General features: G+C 41.7%; 1 protein-coding gene across 4 annotated transcripts in view; it reads left to right on the top strand.

Moving 5' to 3' along the window:
• The window catches only part of SLIT2 (slit guidance ligand 2), a 211,925-nt gene that overhangs the window by 155,250 nt on the left and 37,048 nt on the right, over positions 1–19,627 (top strand). For all 4 annotated transcript variants that reach the window (XM_060278968.1, XM_060278967.1, XM_060278970.1 and 1 more), the window contains exons 13-20: positions 2,436–2,579; positions 2,726–2,889; positions 8,799–8,949; positions 10,923–10,997; positions 13,179–13,322; positions 14,514–14,657; positions 17,095–17,261; positions 18,277–18,409. In XM_060278968.1, coding sequence (XP_060134951.1) covers positions 2,436–2,579; positions 2,726–2,889; positions 8,799–8,949; positions 10,923–10,997; positions 13,179–13,322; positions 14,514–14,657; positions 17,095–17,261; positions 18,277–18,409 — 1,122 coding nt within the window. The remainder of the gene's footprint in view (positions 1–2,435; positions 2,580–2,725; positions 2,890–8,798; positions 8,950–10,922; positions 10,998–13,178; positions 13,323–14,513; positions 14,658–17,094; positions 17,262–18,276; positions 18,410–19,627) is intronic.

Genomic DNA, 19,627 nt, shown 5'->3' with positions numbered 1-19,627 from the left:
TTAATAAATATATGTTTGTGTGCTTTAGAAATTCAAATTAAGACAATTCCATTCTGTTTACTTGTTGCAGTTATGATACTAATATTCAGCCTGTCTAGTCTATTTTAAATGGAGTTGCTTACTTGACTATAGAATTATTTAATCTGCCTGAGTTGCATGGTGTGCAGTAATACCTCTGGTTACGAACCGTCCTCCTTGCGAACGCTTTGGATTATGAGCTTCGCTAACCCATAAGTAGGGACCCAGGTGGCGCTGTGGTTAAACCACTGAGCCTTGGGCTTGCTGATCAGAAGGTCGGCAGTTCGAATCCCTGCAACGGGGTGAGCTCCCGTTGCTTGGTCCCAGCTCCTGCCAACCTAGCAGTTCGAAAGCACGTCAAAATGCAAGTAGATAAATAGGAACCGCTACAGCGGGAAGGTAAACGGCGTTTCCGTGTGCTGCTCTGGTTTGCCAGAAGCGGCTTTGTCATGCTGGCCACATGACCTGGAAGCTATACGCCGGCTCCCTCGGCCAATAATGCGAGATGAGCGCGCAACCCCAGAGTCGGTCACGACTGGACCTAATGGTCAGGGGTCCCTTTACCTTTACCTTTAACCCATAAGTAGGTGCTCCTGGTTGCGAACTTTGCCCCGGGATGCGAGCGGAAGCCGTGCACCAGAGGCGCGGACAGCAGGAGGCCCTATTAGCAAAAGCACACCTCAGGTTAAGAACTGTTTCGAGTTGAGAATGGACCTCCGTTCCAGAGGTGCCACTGTAATTCATTCATTCATTCCAAGCCAGCTAAAATGGGTCCATTGAGTTGGAAAGTATTTGGGTTCAGCTGAAAATATTTACTTAGTTTTCTGTGGCGTGAGAGAGACAAAGTGCCTTTTTCTTTCTTCTTTGTGCTCATGGCCTTTGGTTTCATTTGCCCATACATGACCATTTAATCCCTCCACATAAGTATGTTGGCAGGGCCACAATCTGATGTGAAGAATGATGGATATTTCTAAATGAAATTTTGTGGGTCATCACAGTACGCTAGAATGAATGGCAGTGTGGACAAGTGAGACTGAGAACTATGAGGGCACAGGAGGAGAAGCAGTAGCCAGGGAAACAAAGCTTTCAAGCAGCAGTGAAATTTGAGAAGATGGTTATGTGTCTAGTTATCTCTTAAAATTTATTGAATGCAAATATAAAAATTAGGTGCAGCCCTAGTTGGAAACAGATATAAATACTTGACCCCTTTTAGACTCCCATTTTGTACTTTAAAGGTATAATTCGAAAAAAGGAGAAAGTTGCCATCTATTCCAAAGAACTAAAATGAATAAAATTACTTCATTAACATATTTTATATTAATTTGCATATGCCAATTCCATGTTAAATTCTTTCAGTGTGCTGTATGCAAATTTAAAACTACCCATTAGTAATGAACCTAGACTTCAAATATGTACAACTGGAGATTAAGACACACTGACAACATTCAAAGCAGAAGAAACCCCATCATAGATTTGTATTTAAACCACTTTGACATTTAACAATGCAATCCTACATATGGCTACTTTAGAAGTAAGTGCCACTGAGGTCAATGAGACTTATTCCCAGGAAAATAGGCATAAGATTTCAGTCGAAGAGTAGTCAATCAGTCAAATTTTGTTAGGGAATCATGTAATTTAAAATGGAAAATACTGGTTCACACACACAGATAAAGCCTGTTACTACTGCTGCTGCTCCCCTCCTTCCCGTGTAAACACCAAGGTTTATAGAAGCTTCTGTGTCCATTTGTCATTAACTCTGTAGCTTGGCATGTTGTCTGAACCCTAAATTGTAGTTAATCCCATGTTTGGTTGAAACAAGCCAACTTCAGTTTATGAAACTGACTTTATTTCAACTAACCATAGTTAAGATTAACCATAATTAAGGGTTTGGATCACGCTGCAATTTGTGGTTAATCTAAAATGGAAGCAGGAGTATCCGATTCCTCCCTTCAGCTATTCTAGAAAGGAGGACACTAGCTTGACACTTGTTCTCGTAATACAAACCATGGTCAAACACATCCAACAGCTTTCTTTTTCCTTTGCCAATATATTCATTCAATGCACATCTTAAGGAACTAGGTAGTTCACTGAATGCACTGCATACAGGTGGAACAAGTAATTTTGACACACAGTTTTATTTTATTATGTTTTGGCTTAAAACTCCTGATTTTATATGGGGCGGGGGGGGATGGTCAACTTCTTTTCTAAATCCGATTTATTTATTTTGGTATTTTAACGTCTATTGTATATTGTTTTATGTAAACTGCGTGAAGGTTTTGATGACTAAGCAGTATATAAATCCTCTTAAATAAGTAAAGAAGTTGCATGAAATTCTAGAAAGTAAAGTTACAAAAATAAAGTTTGTCAATAAACAGTAAACTCTTAACCCTGTTTTCCGATTGTCTTTTGTTTCACAGATTATTAAATGCTAACAAGATAAATTGCCTGCGAGTCGATGCTTTCCAAGACCTGCACAACTTGAACCTCCTCTCATTGTATGATAATAAACTTCAAACTATTGCAAAGGGCACCTTTTCTCCACTCCGAGCAATTCAGACCCTGTATGTATTACAATTGTCCATTAGTTGTTATGTGCTTCAAGCTTTTTTTTGGTTTCTGTTCCCAAATAGACCTGGAAAACTTTGGGAACTGCAGAGAGACCAACCGCAAACATGTAAAAACGGTCTTTTCTTTTTATTTGTGAAAGGCATTTGGCTCAGAACCCATTTATTTGTGACTGCCATCTGAAGTGGCTGGCGGATTATCTCCATACAAACCCTATTGAAACCAGTGGTGCTCGGTGCACCAGCCCCCGCCGTCTGGCAAACAAAAGGATTGGCCAAATCAAAAGCAAGAAATTTCGCTGTTCAGGTAATTTCCTTAGTTCAGCTGCTACTTTCCTTTCACTTCCAAAAAAAACCACCGCCCCACCACCCTCTCCCTCCCATCGCAACTCCCACAAACCAGCAGTTGCAGACATCCTTGACGACAACGACAACAAAACGCACAGCCTGGTGCCCAACTGAATTATTTAGCAATCATAGCAACTCTGGACTGAAGTTGTTTGATCAGAAAACATTCCTACAGTTAACACACTTGTTACTAACCTCTGCAAGGCATTAAAAAAATATGTGAAGGAATTGTGCTTTTTGATTAAATAATAAGAGTTCCGAGGTATCCTTTTTGTCAGTTGCGTTAAAAAAAAAAGAGTGCAAATCAAAAATGAAACAGATCTGGAATACCAGTTAAATCTTAAAAACAAAAAAATCTACTTACAGAATATGAAAACATGACATTCATATTACACAGGGAAGCTTATGTCGTGCTGAAATGTACTGTTTGCTTTTTCTAATCTTATTCCCTTTCCTACTTACTTGTTTCCAAAGCCTAACCTCTGTCATCTGGTTTCCAGCTGTTCCAGGTGCATTTCGTATTCTGCAGTCAATTCACAGTCTGCAGCTAGTGTAAATATCAGAAGAGTGCTGCTGATATTGGCTGCAAATACATTTATATCTAATCACACTAGTATCAGCAGTTCATTTGAATACCACCACCCTGCGCAGTTAGCTCTAATTACCTGTAGTCCATACTCAGTCTAATAGAATTAATTTTTTGCTTGCTGACATTCAGGTGCATATTCTATTTTTCTCTCTCTCTTTTTATTTAGCTAAAGAACAGTATTTCATTCCAGGTAGGTTTGGCTCTGCAGTAAAACTAACTAACTGCAGGTACCACTCCCTCCTCCCCCACCAAAAGCAAAGTTTCGTTTTAACATTTAAAGAACTGGTGCATGCATTTTAACCCGGCTGAAAACCTCTTAGAATAGTAATAGTTTCATAGTTTTGTTTTCCCACTACATGAGCTTTGCATGCAGCTCTTTTTGCTATCCAACTCACAAATAAGCACAGAATTTATCCAGTACCATCTGATTTTAGAAAGAGATATCTTTCCCCGTTTTGCCTCTCCTGTTTACTGTTAACAACTCTATTCTTTAAATGTAGCTACTGTGCTGCTTTTAAATGAAGAGAGTCCTGCTATGATCAAAGAGCTAACAGACGTCTAAACACCCTTTCAGAATCAATACTTTCCTGCCTTTTATGCACTAATCTGTTGCTTTCCTGCTGACTATCTGAACTGTTGCTTGCTCACCTATGACCTTTGATCCCTGTGTTTGTGAAATCACACAAAAAATGCCAAGCAAAAGTATGTTTATTGTCTTTGCAAAGGCGTCCAAAGGCTCTATATGTCTTCTATGAAAATACTTTTGATGGAAGAAAAAATAATTTAATAGTTGGCACAGTTATACCACACTTTAAACTAAATGCTGATTCTCTTAAGGTATTCCACATGAATGATTGAGATTGGCTTCAGTTATATGAAACATGTTTCCCACCCACCCACCCACCCCTTGCAGCTGACAAACGAGCGCAGTGCTTTCTTAACAGGGGAAAGAACAAAATCAACAATGTCATGTGTTTACAATATAATGTCCCTTACAGGTGATATGTAATTGATTACTAAAAGTGCTCAAAGGTCTAATGAAGCTTTTGATTGAACTGCAGGTGCATGAACTGCCAGAAAAAAACAAAACCCAATTATAGTTTACTTTCTAGAGGAAGGAAAAAGCGTTGTTGTAATTGAGTATGCAATCAATGACACTTGTTCTTTGAAGCACTTACAGGTATATGGTCGGCCCACAACGTTCAGCAGACTAACATATTGATTGGTTTGGGCTCTTATCCACTTAAGCTTGCTTATTTTACACTTGCTGCTTTTACTGTCATGTACTACATTATCTTCTAGCTGGAGAGATGATGTGAAGTGTATTATGGCCTTTAGTAGTGCACTGGCTAAGTGCAGAGGGAAGAAAATGCACAAGGGCTGGTCTTTGCCATTCTTGGCTTGAAAGGACCGGGCTTGAAAGGACCACTTGGAGTCAGGTTTGAGAAGTGATTCACACACTACGTGTTTCTAACGGCATGGCAGTCATTTCCACATTTGCATACACTGGAAATGGGAAAATAATGTAAAAAGTGCACTACATAGCCATCAGGGAAAGAACTTGAAGAATGTAAATTGGCAGTTACATGATAAACCTACTGGATTATCTGAATTCCAAAATGAAAATCGATTAAGGCTTTTTCTCTAGTAAAGAGGAAGTGTTCGGCGTTGTTATAAATATATCATAACAAATCTCACCTTTCCCCCTGATGGGACTCGGGGATATTGAGCATCATTAGCAAGCCACTTACAGTGTAGGCATATTCCGGTCCATCCTATATAATAAAGTCTCTGCATCCAGATTCCGTGTGTCCCTGGGTTACTGCGCATGTGCCCCAGGGACACAGGGTTTGGAGGCAGAGACAACCGCCGCTCTGCCAACCGCCGCTCCACCAACCGCCGCTCCGAAGCCCCGTCTCAAGCTGGAGGTGCGCTGTGAGGCGGCGGGGGAGAGAAGCGCTCCCCCCCGCCTTGCCACGCACTGCCGGCATGGGACAGCGCTTCCTCGGCGAAGGCGAGCAGGCAAGCTGTCTGCCTGCTTGCCGTAGCCGAGGAAGTCGAAGCGGCAGCGGGCAATTCGGCTGGGGGACTGGCTTGGTGGCAGCGGGAAAAAGGGGAGGAATTCCTCCCCTTCTTCCCGCCACCGCCAAGCCAATCCCGGAGCCGAAGTATGGCGTGGCGAGGTTTTTTGCCGTTTGCCTCCCCCTGGGGGGAAGGCAAACGGCGAAAAGCCCCCACTGCTTTCTCCTCCTTCTTTCTCCTGCTTTCTCCTCCTTCATTCCTGTCCCCCTGCTGCCGACAGCAAGGACAGGTCCCAGGGTTCGGAGAAGCGCTGCGCAAGCGCTTCTCCGAACCCTGGGATGTTCTAGAACCCGTTATTGAACGGGCTGAAATACACTAGTTCTATATAAAAGCACAGATTTTCCTTTGAACCAGCAGCAGCTGGTGAAGCAGTGCTCTCTTTTGGGAACCGCCAGCTGCCAATGTAGGTTAATGGAGTGGAAGACTGAAGCATGGAGTACTTCAAACATGCTTGCACCTGGGCGAGGTGCCCAAAATCTTCCCTACTGCCTCTCAGCAGCTGCTTGATAAGGGCTAGAATCTCTCTCCCACCTCCTCAGTTGTTCCATCATGGTGACTGGTAGTTCCTGCCTGGATACCACTTCACCTACAGTGGTGCGATGTCGTTGCAGCACTTCCACAACAGCCCACTGGAAGCCCAGCGTATTTTAGTAGCGATTCTTGGGCTTTATGACTTTATCAAAAGAGACAATGGTTGCTTTTGGCATCCGCCTGTCTCAAGAGACAACAGAATACGCCTCCAGGGGTGAAGTCAAACTTCTGTGTTAGCAGCACTGAAGTGACCTCTCTGGGGCGCAAGTTGGGAAGTGTGTATGGCGGTGCTGGGCTGCTGGTGTGAGCAATATGTTTGGCAGAGCTTGGCTGCAGGAGTTGCCAGAAGGAGAGACTCCACTCCAGATTTGTGTAGGGTTTATTCCTTAGCCTTTTTCTCCTGAAAAGGCAGAGGTTTAGGATCAGTGTTTCCCTTCTCCTAGACGGGCTGCCTTCCCAGGTTGACAAGCCCCTAAGAGAGAGGTAGTGCTTTTCTTGGAAATACAGACAAAGCATAAGTGTTCCCGTTCTTAGCTTTCAATCTTCTTTTTAAAAATCAGTACAGAATCAAACATACTTCTGTGGCACTTGACAAAGACATTCGGAAACAATGCTCTCCCTGTGGATTAGAATGATTAATCATATAAAAAAATCATACACAAAAAAGTACTGTACTTCATTCTTAAATAATATTAAATAATATTTGAAAACTGTAGACCATTGAGCTAGAAAATGAATACGCCAGGAGTAAATTTTTCATGGGTCCATGGGGTCATGAAGAGTCGGACATGACTAAACAACTAAACAACAACAGGTTTTTCATAGTTCTTATGTGACACTGAGCCAAACCATTGTTTGGTGAATTGAGCAAAAATGCAGGCTCTCGGGGAGTAGATTGCAGCCTCTTCTTGAGCTAACCCATGGTTTAGCTTAGTTTTGCTGCTAAACTTGGGCTCATGGTTTATCTTGCTCCAGACAAACCACAAGGTGTAGCCCAAGGTCTGTTCTATAGCTTACTGTTTGTAGTTTGTCTGAGGGAGATAACCTGGAGCCTGGGTTTGAACGTAACAGTAAACTATGACTTAACTCAAGTGCTGCATGGCAACACCAAATCCAGACAAGCAAATCAGCCACAATCTTGTCTCTGGGAGCCTGCATGTTTGTTCACACTAAACCATGGTATGGCTGAGCAAACTTAAATGACTTAACAAATGTGTGTGAAAGTGCCCTCAAACAATAGTATCTTTCAGTAAATATATTTTAGAATTTTAATGCTTTTGTCTATGAAAATGAACATATTCTATAATTGTTCAATAGATAGTCTGCTGCATCCTTTTGCTATACTGTACCACTTCAGATTAATTATACTCTGACTCTTTTTGATATAGTACAGTGCCTAAGCACCATATAATCAAAGAAATGTAGAATAAAATCCAACTTCTTTAAATTGAGAATTTCAGGCGGACCTTGATGAAGGCAGGATATTACCCAAACCCTAGCGGAAAAAAGCAAGATGAGCTTTGTTTTTGTTGGGGTTTTTCCTCCCATTGGGATCACTCTTGTCTTTCTTTCCTCCTTGGCTGTCTTTCCTGTTTCAGGAGTTCACCATTTGGGCTGTAAGTAAAGTTCAGTGTGTGAACTAAACAACAGCACACTTCCCAGTCCTGATGCACTTTCCACTTCTCGTCTCAGTCTTTTCACCTTTTGTCCAAGAAGAGCTCCCCAGTCATTTAAGTTTCTTTGTGTGTGTCCCCTCCACCCGCATCACCTACCCTCAACTTCTTAATAGATGTTTCTTCCTGGCTTGTGAAGGATGCTATCTCCATTCTGTAACGTGAAGAATGGCGAAGAGATCTTCCTCCCTGCAGTCTACTTTATGTCTTTTCCAGTTTAGCAATGTTGCAGTGACCGTGGACATTCTGTAGGAAGGATGTTGTGCCATCTTAAGCGGTTTCCCACTGCAACACTTTTCCTGCTCTTTCCTCTTTCTCCCATTGCTTCTGCTCCTTGGTCTAAGCGGATGAAGTTGTGATAACTTAGCGAGATTTTCTGTTGTGCTTGATCTAACCATGTGGTTGCGAGGTATGAGTAAAACATGGTTCTGTCAAGCACCATGGAACGTCACGCAGCTTTCTACAGCATAGCAGGCTGCTGAGGCTTAAATCAGGATTACACACTTTTTAAAAATTGAAGAAGAAAAACAGGGCTTTAAATTTTATGGTTCTGAGATTACGTAGGCGGGCTGTGGCCAGTGAAATAGAAGAATAAAGGAGGGTAATGAAATGGAATACAAAGATTTACTTAATCCTGAAACTGTGGGAATAAGATATATTTAACAAGAATTAGCACTGCTTTATGTTTTTAACTGTAAAATGGAATGGATTGGCTGACAACTTAATCAGCAGAAACTACAGCTGTGAAAAGCTCAAGCGGTTAATGTTATCCCACCACATGTCCCCACTCCACAGCAAATTTCAAGCCCTCTGAAATTTAACCCACTCTTAAACCTTACTGTTTCTTCATTACCATAAAACTTACCCCCAAATTACCCATTTGTCTGTACTGCAGGTCTGTCCCTATTCTCTCTCTTTATTTTTTCCTACGAGAAAATAATTCCAACACCTTGATGAACTTAGTACCTGTATTTTTATTCTGCTTATCCTCAGGCACCGAAGATTACAGATCCAAGCTAAGCGGAGATTGCTTTGCAGACCTGGCTTGTCCTGAAAAATGCCGTTGTGAAGGAACAACTGTTGACTGCTCCAATCAAAAGCTCAGCAAAATTCCTGACCATATTCCTCAGTATACAGCAGAACTGTAAGTTTGAGCTTACAACAGTGTGTTATCAGTGGTGATAATATCAATTCATCCTGCTCTTCCTTTAACCCTTTTGGGAATGTTGCAGATCCTTCCAGTTCATGAATTTTCAATTGTGTTAAGTTTTACTTGCTTTACAACATTTAGCAAAGGCAAAGAAAAAGAAATTGAAAAATTAGTGTATAATACCATACAAAATGCTGGCACAGTTCTCTCCACAGCAAAAGCAGTTTCTGTTTACGTGCTTTGAACTAAGTACACCCACCTCTCAACTATCACACGGTATTGTGCAAAATATAATTGGTTCAAGCACAGTGAGTAATCAGAATGTCCAATATATTTGTTGATGATGATGACTGAAGGATCACAGGGCAGTTTACAATATAAAAGCACAAAGATACACAGCATAGTAACAAAAACCAACAACCAGTAACCCCTCCAACAGGTTTAAAAGGCGATAGGTTGTTTACTTAGCCAAAGGCTGGGAGAAGAACAATGTTTTTGCCTGGACCTGAAGATATATAATGAAGGCGCCAGGTGAGCCTTCATTATTGCTATGTCTTCAACAATAATTGCTGATTCTTGGACAGAACGCCCCTTTTGTTGGGTATTCTGTTGTCTGTGATCTATGAACCGTACAACAGGTGACTCCTAGATGATGTAAATAATCACTTCCTTGTTCCACTGTGTTACATTTGGAGCCACCTAGATAAGTATTTCCTCCACTTCCCACTGGTTCTAAGAATATTGATGATGCCCATCCTTACTCTGAAAAATAGGGGTGAAAAAAATGCAGTTAAAACGGACCTAAAGTCCCTTCCACAAATAGAAAGACAAGCACTATGCAATTCAGACCGCAATAAAGCAGGGAGCTGTGTGCCAAATATAATATCAGTCTGAACAGGTACTAATGCCTTTGTGGAACTTCATATCTGCAATTGAAAAAACAGCCTATCGCTAAAGCTCTGAATTACAGCTGATTGCTGCCCCCCCCGGCATTTACATTTATTGTAATTATTTTTTTCCTAGTGTGCAATCCTGCTTGCTTCTAACTCTAATGGAAGTTAATGGAGCCTTTCATGCTTGAGTTACAGATTTAGAAATGGATGCTTATAGATTACACAAAAATTAGTGCTTTTATGCCGCAGCTTGTGTGCTGCTGCGATTTATTCTAATTATATTGAAACAGACTGTGTGTTAAGGAAATAGACCTGCTGAGAACATACAGGAATGGATAGATATATAATCTGTATGTTTATAACTGCTGGTTGTTTTATATGTTCACATAAATGCAAGAAGGAGTGTACTAGCTTCACGTATTGCCAGGGTGACGTGTGTCAACTCCTAAGTGATGTTTGGCAGTATGCACGAGGCCAGTGTTGATTGGGCCATGCATACAATAGCCTACCAATGTATATATTTTTCACCGTATATATTTTGTAGGAGTGCATTTTCTTGTACTGTGTATGAAATTTTATGTGTTGACAACGTGTGTTAGAATTTTTAGGCCTTTCCTGATATAAACTTGCAGCGTTTATTATTGTTAAGGTTACAGGTAGGTAGCCGTGTTGGTCTGGATCGAAGTAAAATAAAAAAATTCCTTCAGTAGCACCTTAAAGACCAACTAAGTTTTTATCTGAAGAAGTGTGCATGCACACGAAAGCTCATACCAAAATAAAAACTTAGTTGGTCTTTAAGGTGCTACTGAAGGAATTTTTTTATTTTATTATTGTTAACTACACTTGATGCACGAAGCATCTGCAATTGATCCATATTTTCCAACAACCGTTGGTGACTGGGTTTTTTTTGTGTGTGTTTTTTACTGGACAGTGCACAAAATTCCCCTTACCCTGCAGTCAAGTGGATGTTATCTTCCATTTCTGCGTGTCAATTGGTGTCATTGCTGGCATTTACGCACCTTCACTAAACAAGTCACAATAACCTCAATGTATCTCTTGCTATTCCTTCTACAGGCGACTCAACAACAATGAATTTACAGTGTTGGAGGCTACAGGGATCTTTAAGAAGCTTCCTCAACTACGTAAAATGTAAGCTTATCTGCCAACCTGCTTTATATAAGTGGCCTTGGTGCAATAATTTTAAGAAAAAGTATAAGGTATTCTTGCAGGAGCCCAAAGCAGTAGAATGTCCCAGCCTGTGGTATTCATTGCGGAACGTGGGTGCTCATTTTTGCCAGTGTTTCGGTCATACTCTCCTTCTCTACATTTATCCCTGCCAGTTTATTTGCACAGTCAAAGGGGGAAGGAGAAGCCATTGCTCACTGGTAGAGCCTACATTTTCATGTGCAAGGTTCAAAGTTTGGTCCCTGGCTTTTACAACTGAAAGGGTCTCAGGTAGCAGACTTGACGCTCCCTGTCTAAGATTCTTATAGCCACTGCCCACCCGAGTAGACAAAACAGGACTAGATGGGACCAGTGATCTGGCTTGGTATAAGGCAGCTTAGTATGTTGAAGATAACAAAAACCCTACTAGTTACAGGTAGGTAGCCGTGTTGGTCTGAGTCGAAGCAAAATAAAAAAAAATTCTTCAGTAGCACCTTAAAGACCAACTAAGTTTTTATTTTGGTATGAGCTTTCGTGTGCATGCACACTTCGTCAGATACACTCTGACGAAGTGTGCATGCACACGAAAGCTCATACCAAAATAAAAACTTAGTTGGTCTTTAAGGTGCTACTGAAAAAACCCTACTGTTATACTGAATAAAGGCTTGCTGAATTTTGCCTGTTTCATATGGTTGCTAAAGTGTTTTGTATCTTTGATTCAAAAATTTCCATATGCTGGGACGTGGGTGGTGCTGTGGTCTAAACTACTGAGCCTCTTGGGCTTGCTGATCAGAAGGTCAGCGGTTTGAATCCCTACGACGGGGTGAGCTCCCGTTGCTCGGTCCCAGCTCCTGCCCACCTAGCAGTTCGAAAGCACATCAAAGTGGAAGTAGATAAATAGGTACCACTCCGGCGGGAAGGTAAACAATGTTTCCGTGTGCTGTTCTGGTTTTGGTGTTCTGTTGCACCAGAAACGGCTTAGTCATGCTGGCCACATGACCCAGAAAAACTGTCTGCAGACGAATGTCTGCTCCCTTGGCCAGTAAAGCAAGATGACCTCCGCAACCCCAGAGTCATCTGCGACTGGACTTAACTGTCAGGGGTCCTTTACTTTGATCCTTCTCAGGGGAGAAAAAAAGGGAGAATTGCTTAATGCTCAAATGACACCAGGTTTGTCCCACGACTCACCCTAATTTATTTTGTGTTGCATACTTAAACCACAAACAGTAATCCAGCAGAGATCAGCACAGGAATTGCCATGGTCTCTATCTGATTTGTTTACTAGCACTGATACATCAAACTACCTCCATGTCTTTCCAGAGTCACCTGACTCTTTATTTGGGATAACTATTGGCACTCGCTGCTTGAAGCTAAGTTAATGAAACCAATTCTGCTTAGAGTGACCTCAATCCAAGTGTATGTGTGTATCGGGCAACGTTCCTGCAGGATAAAAGTGGAATAAGCATCCAGAATGCTGATAATACGACCTATTATAGTGAATCAGTTATTTGAAAATAGTCAGGATTTAATTGAAGCTGTTAATAGAAGACACAGTGATTCATTTATTTTTAATGTTGTCACTATATCCGTGCATTTTTATTTTGTGAAGAAAATATATTTCTGTTTCCTTTCTGGAATCCTTTGTTTTCTCAATTCTGAATGAATCCCAAATAGTGTTTAAACTGGCTGCCCAGCTCTCCGTCACCTAAAGTCACAGTGCCCTCAGGTGATGATGGTTAGGATCTCAAAGCACCATGAGGGGCTTTTGAAGGGCTTTTAGAGAAACCTGTGCAGTGCTTTGAAGCACCCCCCTGTCAGCAGGCTTTAAGTCACTTCCTATCAGCTGGTGAGTGGTGACTTCAAGCTTGCTTTCTGCAGGTATCATCTGCACAATTGAGTTCCTCACAGGCAACACAGTTCTGTAGCTGATTCAGCCACATATATCACATGGCATGGTTTGGGGAAAACAGCCCTCTGGGCCAAATTGTGACTCCTACTAGGCCAAATCTGGCCTGTGGGCTAGAGGGTCTCTATCCCCAGATTAGAGCTTTCTTGAAATTGTGTTGCTAGACCAGAATTTAGTCGCTGCTTTTTGTATTCTTCATTACATGGATCGTTTGCTCCAAAACACTTTTCCTATTAATTTGCTTTGCCGTGAAACAATAGAAATCTGAGCAATAATAAAATCACAGATATTGAAGAAGGAGCATTTGAAGGAGGATCGGGTGTAAATGAGCTGTTGCTCACCAGTAACCGGCTGGAGAATGTGCGCTACAAAATGTTCAAAGGACTTGAAAGTCTCAAAACTTTGTAAGTATGTTCTTCTCTCTACTTTGCTTGCTCTCTTTGCTTAGGCTTCTCCTCTGTCTTGTTTTCTGGGTATGGATGGATGTATGCTCACTTTGACCCACATTTTTTAATAATATAAAATGCATTAATCATATATGCTGCCTAATTGCAACCAATATCTTTTGGATAGGTGTATGGCTGCACAGAGGGCATGAAGTAAATTCTGGTCACAGATAAGGAAGTATTATATAGGAAGCAGGTGTAGGCACATGTCTTTTTGTCTGTGTGGAACAGCATTGTTTGTAATGCGTTTATCACTGTCCCCCTCTCCATCACTTCCTTACCATATGTTTTGGGATATTACTAAGTCCCTGGATCAACCTCGATTATGCCTGGTGTTGCATAGAAACCGAGCTGTTAGGACCATTCCTCTGGCTATTATTCTGACATCCTTTGGATAGGAAGAAGAAGCAGTAGCCAACAACAGCAAGGACCATGAATGTTGCTCTTGGTTAGAGGGCAAACACTTTACCCCTCTTGGTGCCTCCCAAGTTGCTGAAGTCCCCCAATTTCAGTTTACTCAGTTTACTATTTGTAAACTGAGACGGGGATTGAGTGGGGGTTATGTTGGGTCTGGTTGCAGAGATTTCTGGGATCATATATGTGGAGTAGCTGTTGTGTTCATGTCTCATTTGTGGGGTTCCCATTGGCATCTAATTCACCACTGTGGGAAACAGGCTTAAATGTACCTTTGCTCTAATCCCGCAGTGCTCTTCTAATGCCCTCAAGTGCTGTATAAATGCTGCATATTATTTCTCAGCATCCATGCCTAGTAAGTTAATAACTCAAGAAAAAATGCAATACAACATCTCATAAAATGTTTAGTAAATTGTAGGGAATTGAGATGATGTGTGCAATACATTCTCTATGGCATTGTTTCCCAACTTCATGCCCCCAGGTGTTCTGAATAGGGATGATGGAGTTGTAGTCTAAGACAGGCATCCCCAAACTGCGGCCCTCCAGATGTTTTGGCCTACAACTCCCATGATCCCTAGCTAACAGGAACAGTGGTCGGGGAATATGGGAATTGCAGTCCAAAACATCTGGAGGGCCGAAGTTTGGGGATGCCTGGTCTAAGACCTCTAAAGAGCACCAGTTTGGGGAAGGCTACCCTTTGGAGTAACAAACTGATTTGTTTTATTTTTTCCTCAGGATGCTAAGGAGCAATCGCATCAGCTGCGTGAGTAATGACAGTTTCACAGGCCTGAGTTCTGTTCGATTACTATCCTTATACGATAACCAAATAACCACAATTGCTCCTGGTGCATTTGACACGCTTCATTCCTTGTCTACACTGTAAGTTGTTCTTGCATCCCTAGCCAGTCCTTGACATTTATACATGTGTGTTATATCTAAATTAGGGGTAGCTAGCTTGTGACCCTCCAGATGAACTCCATATCCCATCATCCTTGGCTGTTGGCCATGCTGGCTGGGGCTGATGGGAGTTGGAAGCAAATAACATTTGGAGGGCCACAGTTTAGTCACCAAACGAGCAAGTCAAGAGTGCTTGCAAAGTCACGTATGTGAAAGTTTTCAGAGAATGCTAAAATTCAAATTGAGAGGTGTGTGACAAAATGTGAAAATACATTGGTAATCTCTGCTAATTGTTTGGTGGCTCACACTGTTTCTAAATAACCCCATGCATTGTGTCTGACTCTGGCTTCCTAGCAATGATTTCCCTTGGTTCAGGGTACCAGTGCAGCTGAATCAGCCAGGGGGGTTGTTTCACACAAAATGCAGCTCTCTCTGATGAGGGTGAATTGAGAGCCCTGAAGCTTTTGTTCAAAGATCTGCAGTTGTTCAGATACACCCGTAAAACTCCCTTCTTTTCATGCTACCCCATTTTTTTTCAAAGGGGATAGCGACAGAGCATGAACAACTGGGTGGGGGCTCTGAACTGTTCCTGTTATTCGGGTGATCGGAACAGTCATAAATTTATTCATTTACTTAGTGCAAATAAACATGTGCAACAGGGCGCAATTCTTTAGTTATTGCCCTTAATAACTAAAGAGGGCCCGGTCAAAAATGGGCAAGCATTTCACTCGTCTTATTTCTACACATTGCAATCAACTCACAAGTAGGGAAATGTCTCTTTTTTGTGAATTGCCACATTGAAATGATGTGGGAAACCCACACACAAATGGAAGTGTTCCTTCTTCCCCCTTATATTGCTATAATCAGCTATTTGATAATTTGTTTTGGTTCTGTATCTGGTTACCCCTGAGATAACTTGTGTAATACAGGCAACTCCTGATTTGTGTGGGGGTTGCATTCCAGTTCATTGCATGTGATAGCAGGGTGTGTATAAGCCCCCCCTGTTACGCATCTGCCCCCCTTTCGCTGCCACTTCCAGGTTTGTGATGATGCGTGTGCGCACAGTCATGCATGCTTTGAACGTGCGCAAAATGATTGCTACCTGTTCAAAGGAGTTTGGTTAAAGCTGAGCACCTGATAGACACACCCAGCTCTGAGGAGTAATAATTGCCATAGAACAGGCACCCCCAAACTTCGGCCCTCCAGATGTTTTGGACTACAATTCCCATCATCCCTGACCACTGGTCCTGTTAGCTAGGGATCATGGGAGTTGTAGGCTAAAACATCTGGAGGGCCGCAGTTTGGGGATGCCTGCCATAGAACAACACACAGCTGTTGCCATTTTACTGACCATATTCCTATGTTTCAACTGTAGCTAGGCATGGAGAAAATTGGCAGGTAATCTAGAGAGAGAGAAAATAGCAGAAAATGTGTTCTCTGTAAGGGTGCTATTAAAGGTTCAAAGGAGCTCTAGTGTTAAGCAAAAAGCTGGGAATTGTAGCAAGCAATCATAGATCAGTCATCATATTCATGTTTACTCAGAAGTATGTCCCATTGTGGGCAGTGGAGCTTATTCCCAGTCAACTGTGCATAGGATTGCAGGCTAAATGAAAATCATTTGACACAATCCTCCCCATGACTCATCTGTACGTAAAGGGGAATATGAATATTCAGTGAAAGGAAAGATGAATATTAGAGGGGGGAGTAAGGCATGTGGTGTGTCTAACAATTGGGTTTTCTGTGGTAGGAATTTCCGAGGGAAGAATGTAATTACCAGCATACTTAATCCTCTGCCCTCTCACAATGTGACAAGTTACACCTAATGACTAATTCGTGCATATTAAAGGTGGCATATTTATAAATAATGAAATTGTCAATAGGCCTCTGTTGAAATGTGAAGGGGCCAAAAGCGCTGAGACTTGTGGAAGTAAATTCATTTTTATAACTGGCATGTAATCAACTTGGCTGTCAGTTTATATGGAAAACCTATTCTCTGGAGCAAATAAAAGATGGAAATCTTGAAGAGGCAAATTAATGAAAGAGCTGTTGTCAGGTTAAAGCTAATAATATAAAGTAATCAGCCTACATTTTGACATTAAATTACTGTATTATTGTGTGTAGATAGCTTGACAGCAAGTCAGATTTGTGATACATCTTATTTAGAAATCGTTTTAAGGTATTGGGATTTCTCAGCTCAGACTCTGAAATTGCTATCCTGATATTTGGTGGGGGCAAGGGGGGGTTGCGGGTGAAATTTCATCTGCATCGCTATCACATAAAATGCAAAGGGTGGGTGGAGTGAAAAGAGCTAGTAAAACGAACCCTACTTTTTTGCAGTGCAAGCAGGGAATTTTAATTTTTGTGCGCGCGTTTTCATCGCTTGAAATTGAGCCCTGTGTTGTTCACATGTGTTTATCAGAAACCTCTTAGCCAACCCTTTCAACTGCAACTGTCACTTAGCATGGCTGGGAGAATGGCTGCGGAAAAAGCGCATTGTAACGGGCAACCCCCGCTGCCAGAAACCCTACTTCCTGAAAGAAATTCCTATACAGGATGTTGCCATTCAGGACTTCACTTGTGACGACGGTAAGAAACGGAGCGCACATGCTGTATGTCTCCCGTGGCAGATTCATCATTGTAGTACGAAAAATAGGGATGGAGGGTAATTAAATTCAGTTCCATTCAAATTTAAAGCTGAATCTATCAAATACGCACTTTTTAAAACAATATGCAGATGGAAACAAACCCATTATTCAAAATTCAAACTTATCCGAATTTTGTGATGCAGTTATTTAACCAAGAAAAAGAAATTAATACATTAGGGGGAAGTGTGCATAAAAATTAATATTCAGAATTCAAAAATGTATTATATAAGAGGAATTGCCTGCAAAAATGTGTACATTAGTCAAAACTACATATAAAAATGTGTTTAGTAGAAGTTGGCACTAAAATGTTGAATTTTTATGAGGGTTTTTTTTTCAGAAAAAAGAATCACAAATTGTTGCAAAATGCAGAGAGCTGAATTTAAAATTGGAAAAATGAGAAACCGAGGGAACTGAAATTGACAGATCTTTCCATCCCTAACACAGAAGTTAAATCTGTTACCTTACCGTTGCCTTTTAAGGATGATTCTGGGGTTGTTTTCTCTCCTCCTTTGTCTGCACCTATAACACCAGGAGTCAAAGGTTGTGTGGGAAAAGCTAGCAATATGTTTGCCCCTGGAACTGGAGCAGCACTGGCATGGATTCCTTCTGCATCATCATCATCATAATAATAATAATAATAATAATAATAATAATAATAATAATGGGACTCAGACTCTGAGATTAAGAGCCCAATGCACAACCGAGTTATTTCTTCATTAGCTATGGCACCAAGTGCCTTTTTTCCTTTAAAAACATGCCATTTTCCTAAAAATGCAGGTGCCCATATAGTGGAAGTTAAAATACATCATGTCCCTGCCAATTGAAGATAATATTGTGTTTTCTATATACAGAGCTACCTGAAAGCAGAATCTTCCTATATATCTAGAACTGCTGCCATGCTTAGGTGCTCTTAGCTGAGCATGGCTTATCCTTATATATTTTTCTTTATGAACTAGGAAATGATGACAACAGCTGCTCTCCACTCTCCCGCTGCCCTGCAGAATGTACTTGCCTAGATACTGTGGTTCGCTGCAGCAACAAAGGTCTAAAGACTTTGCCAAAAGGCATCCCCAAAGATGTAACTGAACTGTAAGTAGGGGTGTGTGTGTGTGTGTGTGTGTGTGTGTGTGTGTCAGCAACAATGTTTCTTTCAAGAGTGATGGGGTGTTTTTGGCAGGTAACTTAACATTATTGGACTGCCCATTGGTCAAGATCCTAGTCTGCCTTTGCTAAATAATTTTCATCATCTTTTACAGAGATGATGAAGCTTTGCATGACTGACACTTCTGAGTGTGCTGTGAGAGGAACCTAGGCATGCCTGGAGAATTTCATAAAGCAGATGAATCAAAGGCCTATATAGGTGGCTTCAGCTAAATTCTACTGCCACTCACATCTGGCACAACCTCTAGCAAAGCTCTACTGGATTCCATGAGCTCACATAGCCCAAGTATGGGGATGTTTATCCCCCCCATATCAGGACATCAGGACCACTCGCAGTGGTCCTAGCAGCCTGCTAGTTGCGATATATTTTTAAAGAACAACTGTCCACCATGACATCAGGGTTTGACTATTCCTCCTCAGAGGATAAAGCCATGAATTAGAGTTAAAAGAGTAAGAGAGAATTGCCCTCACTCTGCACTGCCCGGGAGGGGTGGCACAAGTAGAACCCATTTTGCCATCATCCCTCTGGCCTGAGGTCACACTGTCGCACACTCAGACTCTGTGCGCTCCAGCGCGGACGCTCCAATGGAACCACAGTCGCTTGCATGCAATAGGAGCAAAATGTCCAGACAGGCAAGGCCCCTTTTATTAAAAAGGTGGGAGCTGCAACAATTTTTTGAGTTTGCCTGTTACAGAAACAACAACTTGCTCCAGCTTTGTATGGATTCAGCAGTGCTGAACTCTCTCACCTTGCTGGAACCTTGTACCTGCTCTTCCCGGCTTGGATTGGCACTGCTTTGCATCACTTGATTCTGCCTGCCAGGCCAACCCCCACCCTCCCCAACTTGGACCAGATAGACCCCTCTTTCTCCTGGAATCATTACCTGGAGCAGAACACTGCCCGAGTGTTACTAGCTACTTTTGATAGCAGTTGTAACATGGCCCTTCATTTTTCTACCACACTATTGCTAATCCAAAACTCCACTTTTTACAAAAAAAGTACTGTTATACAATGAAACAGCCTTTTCCGACAAGCCAGATATGTTTGCATCAAATAGAAAATACTGGTTCGCCATAGTCAAATTATTTCTGTTAGTGTGCAGGTGTGCATCTGGCTATTAAACTGATGGTTTATCTCATCTATTC

Source organism: Zootoca vivipara, chromosome 9 (assembly GCF_963506605.1).
Source record: "Zootoca vivipara chromosome 9, rZooViv1.1, whole genome shotgun sequence".
Lineage (NCBI taxonomy): Eukaryota > Metazoa > Chordata > Lepidosauria > Squamata > Lacertidae > Zootoca > Zootoca vivipara.
This window is presented reverse-complemented; position numbering and strand designations above follow the sequence as displayed.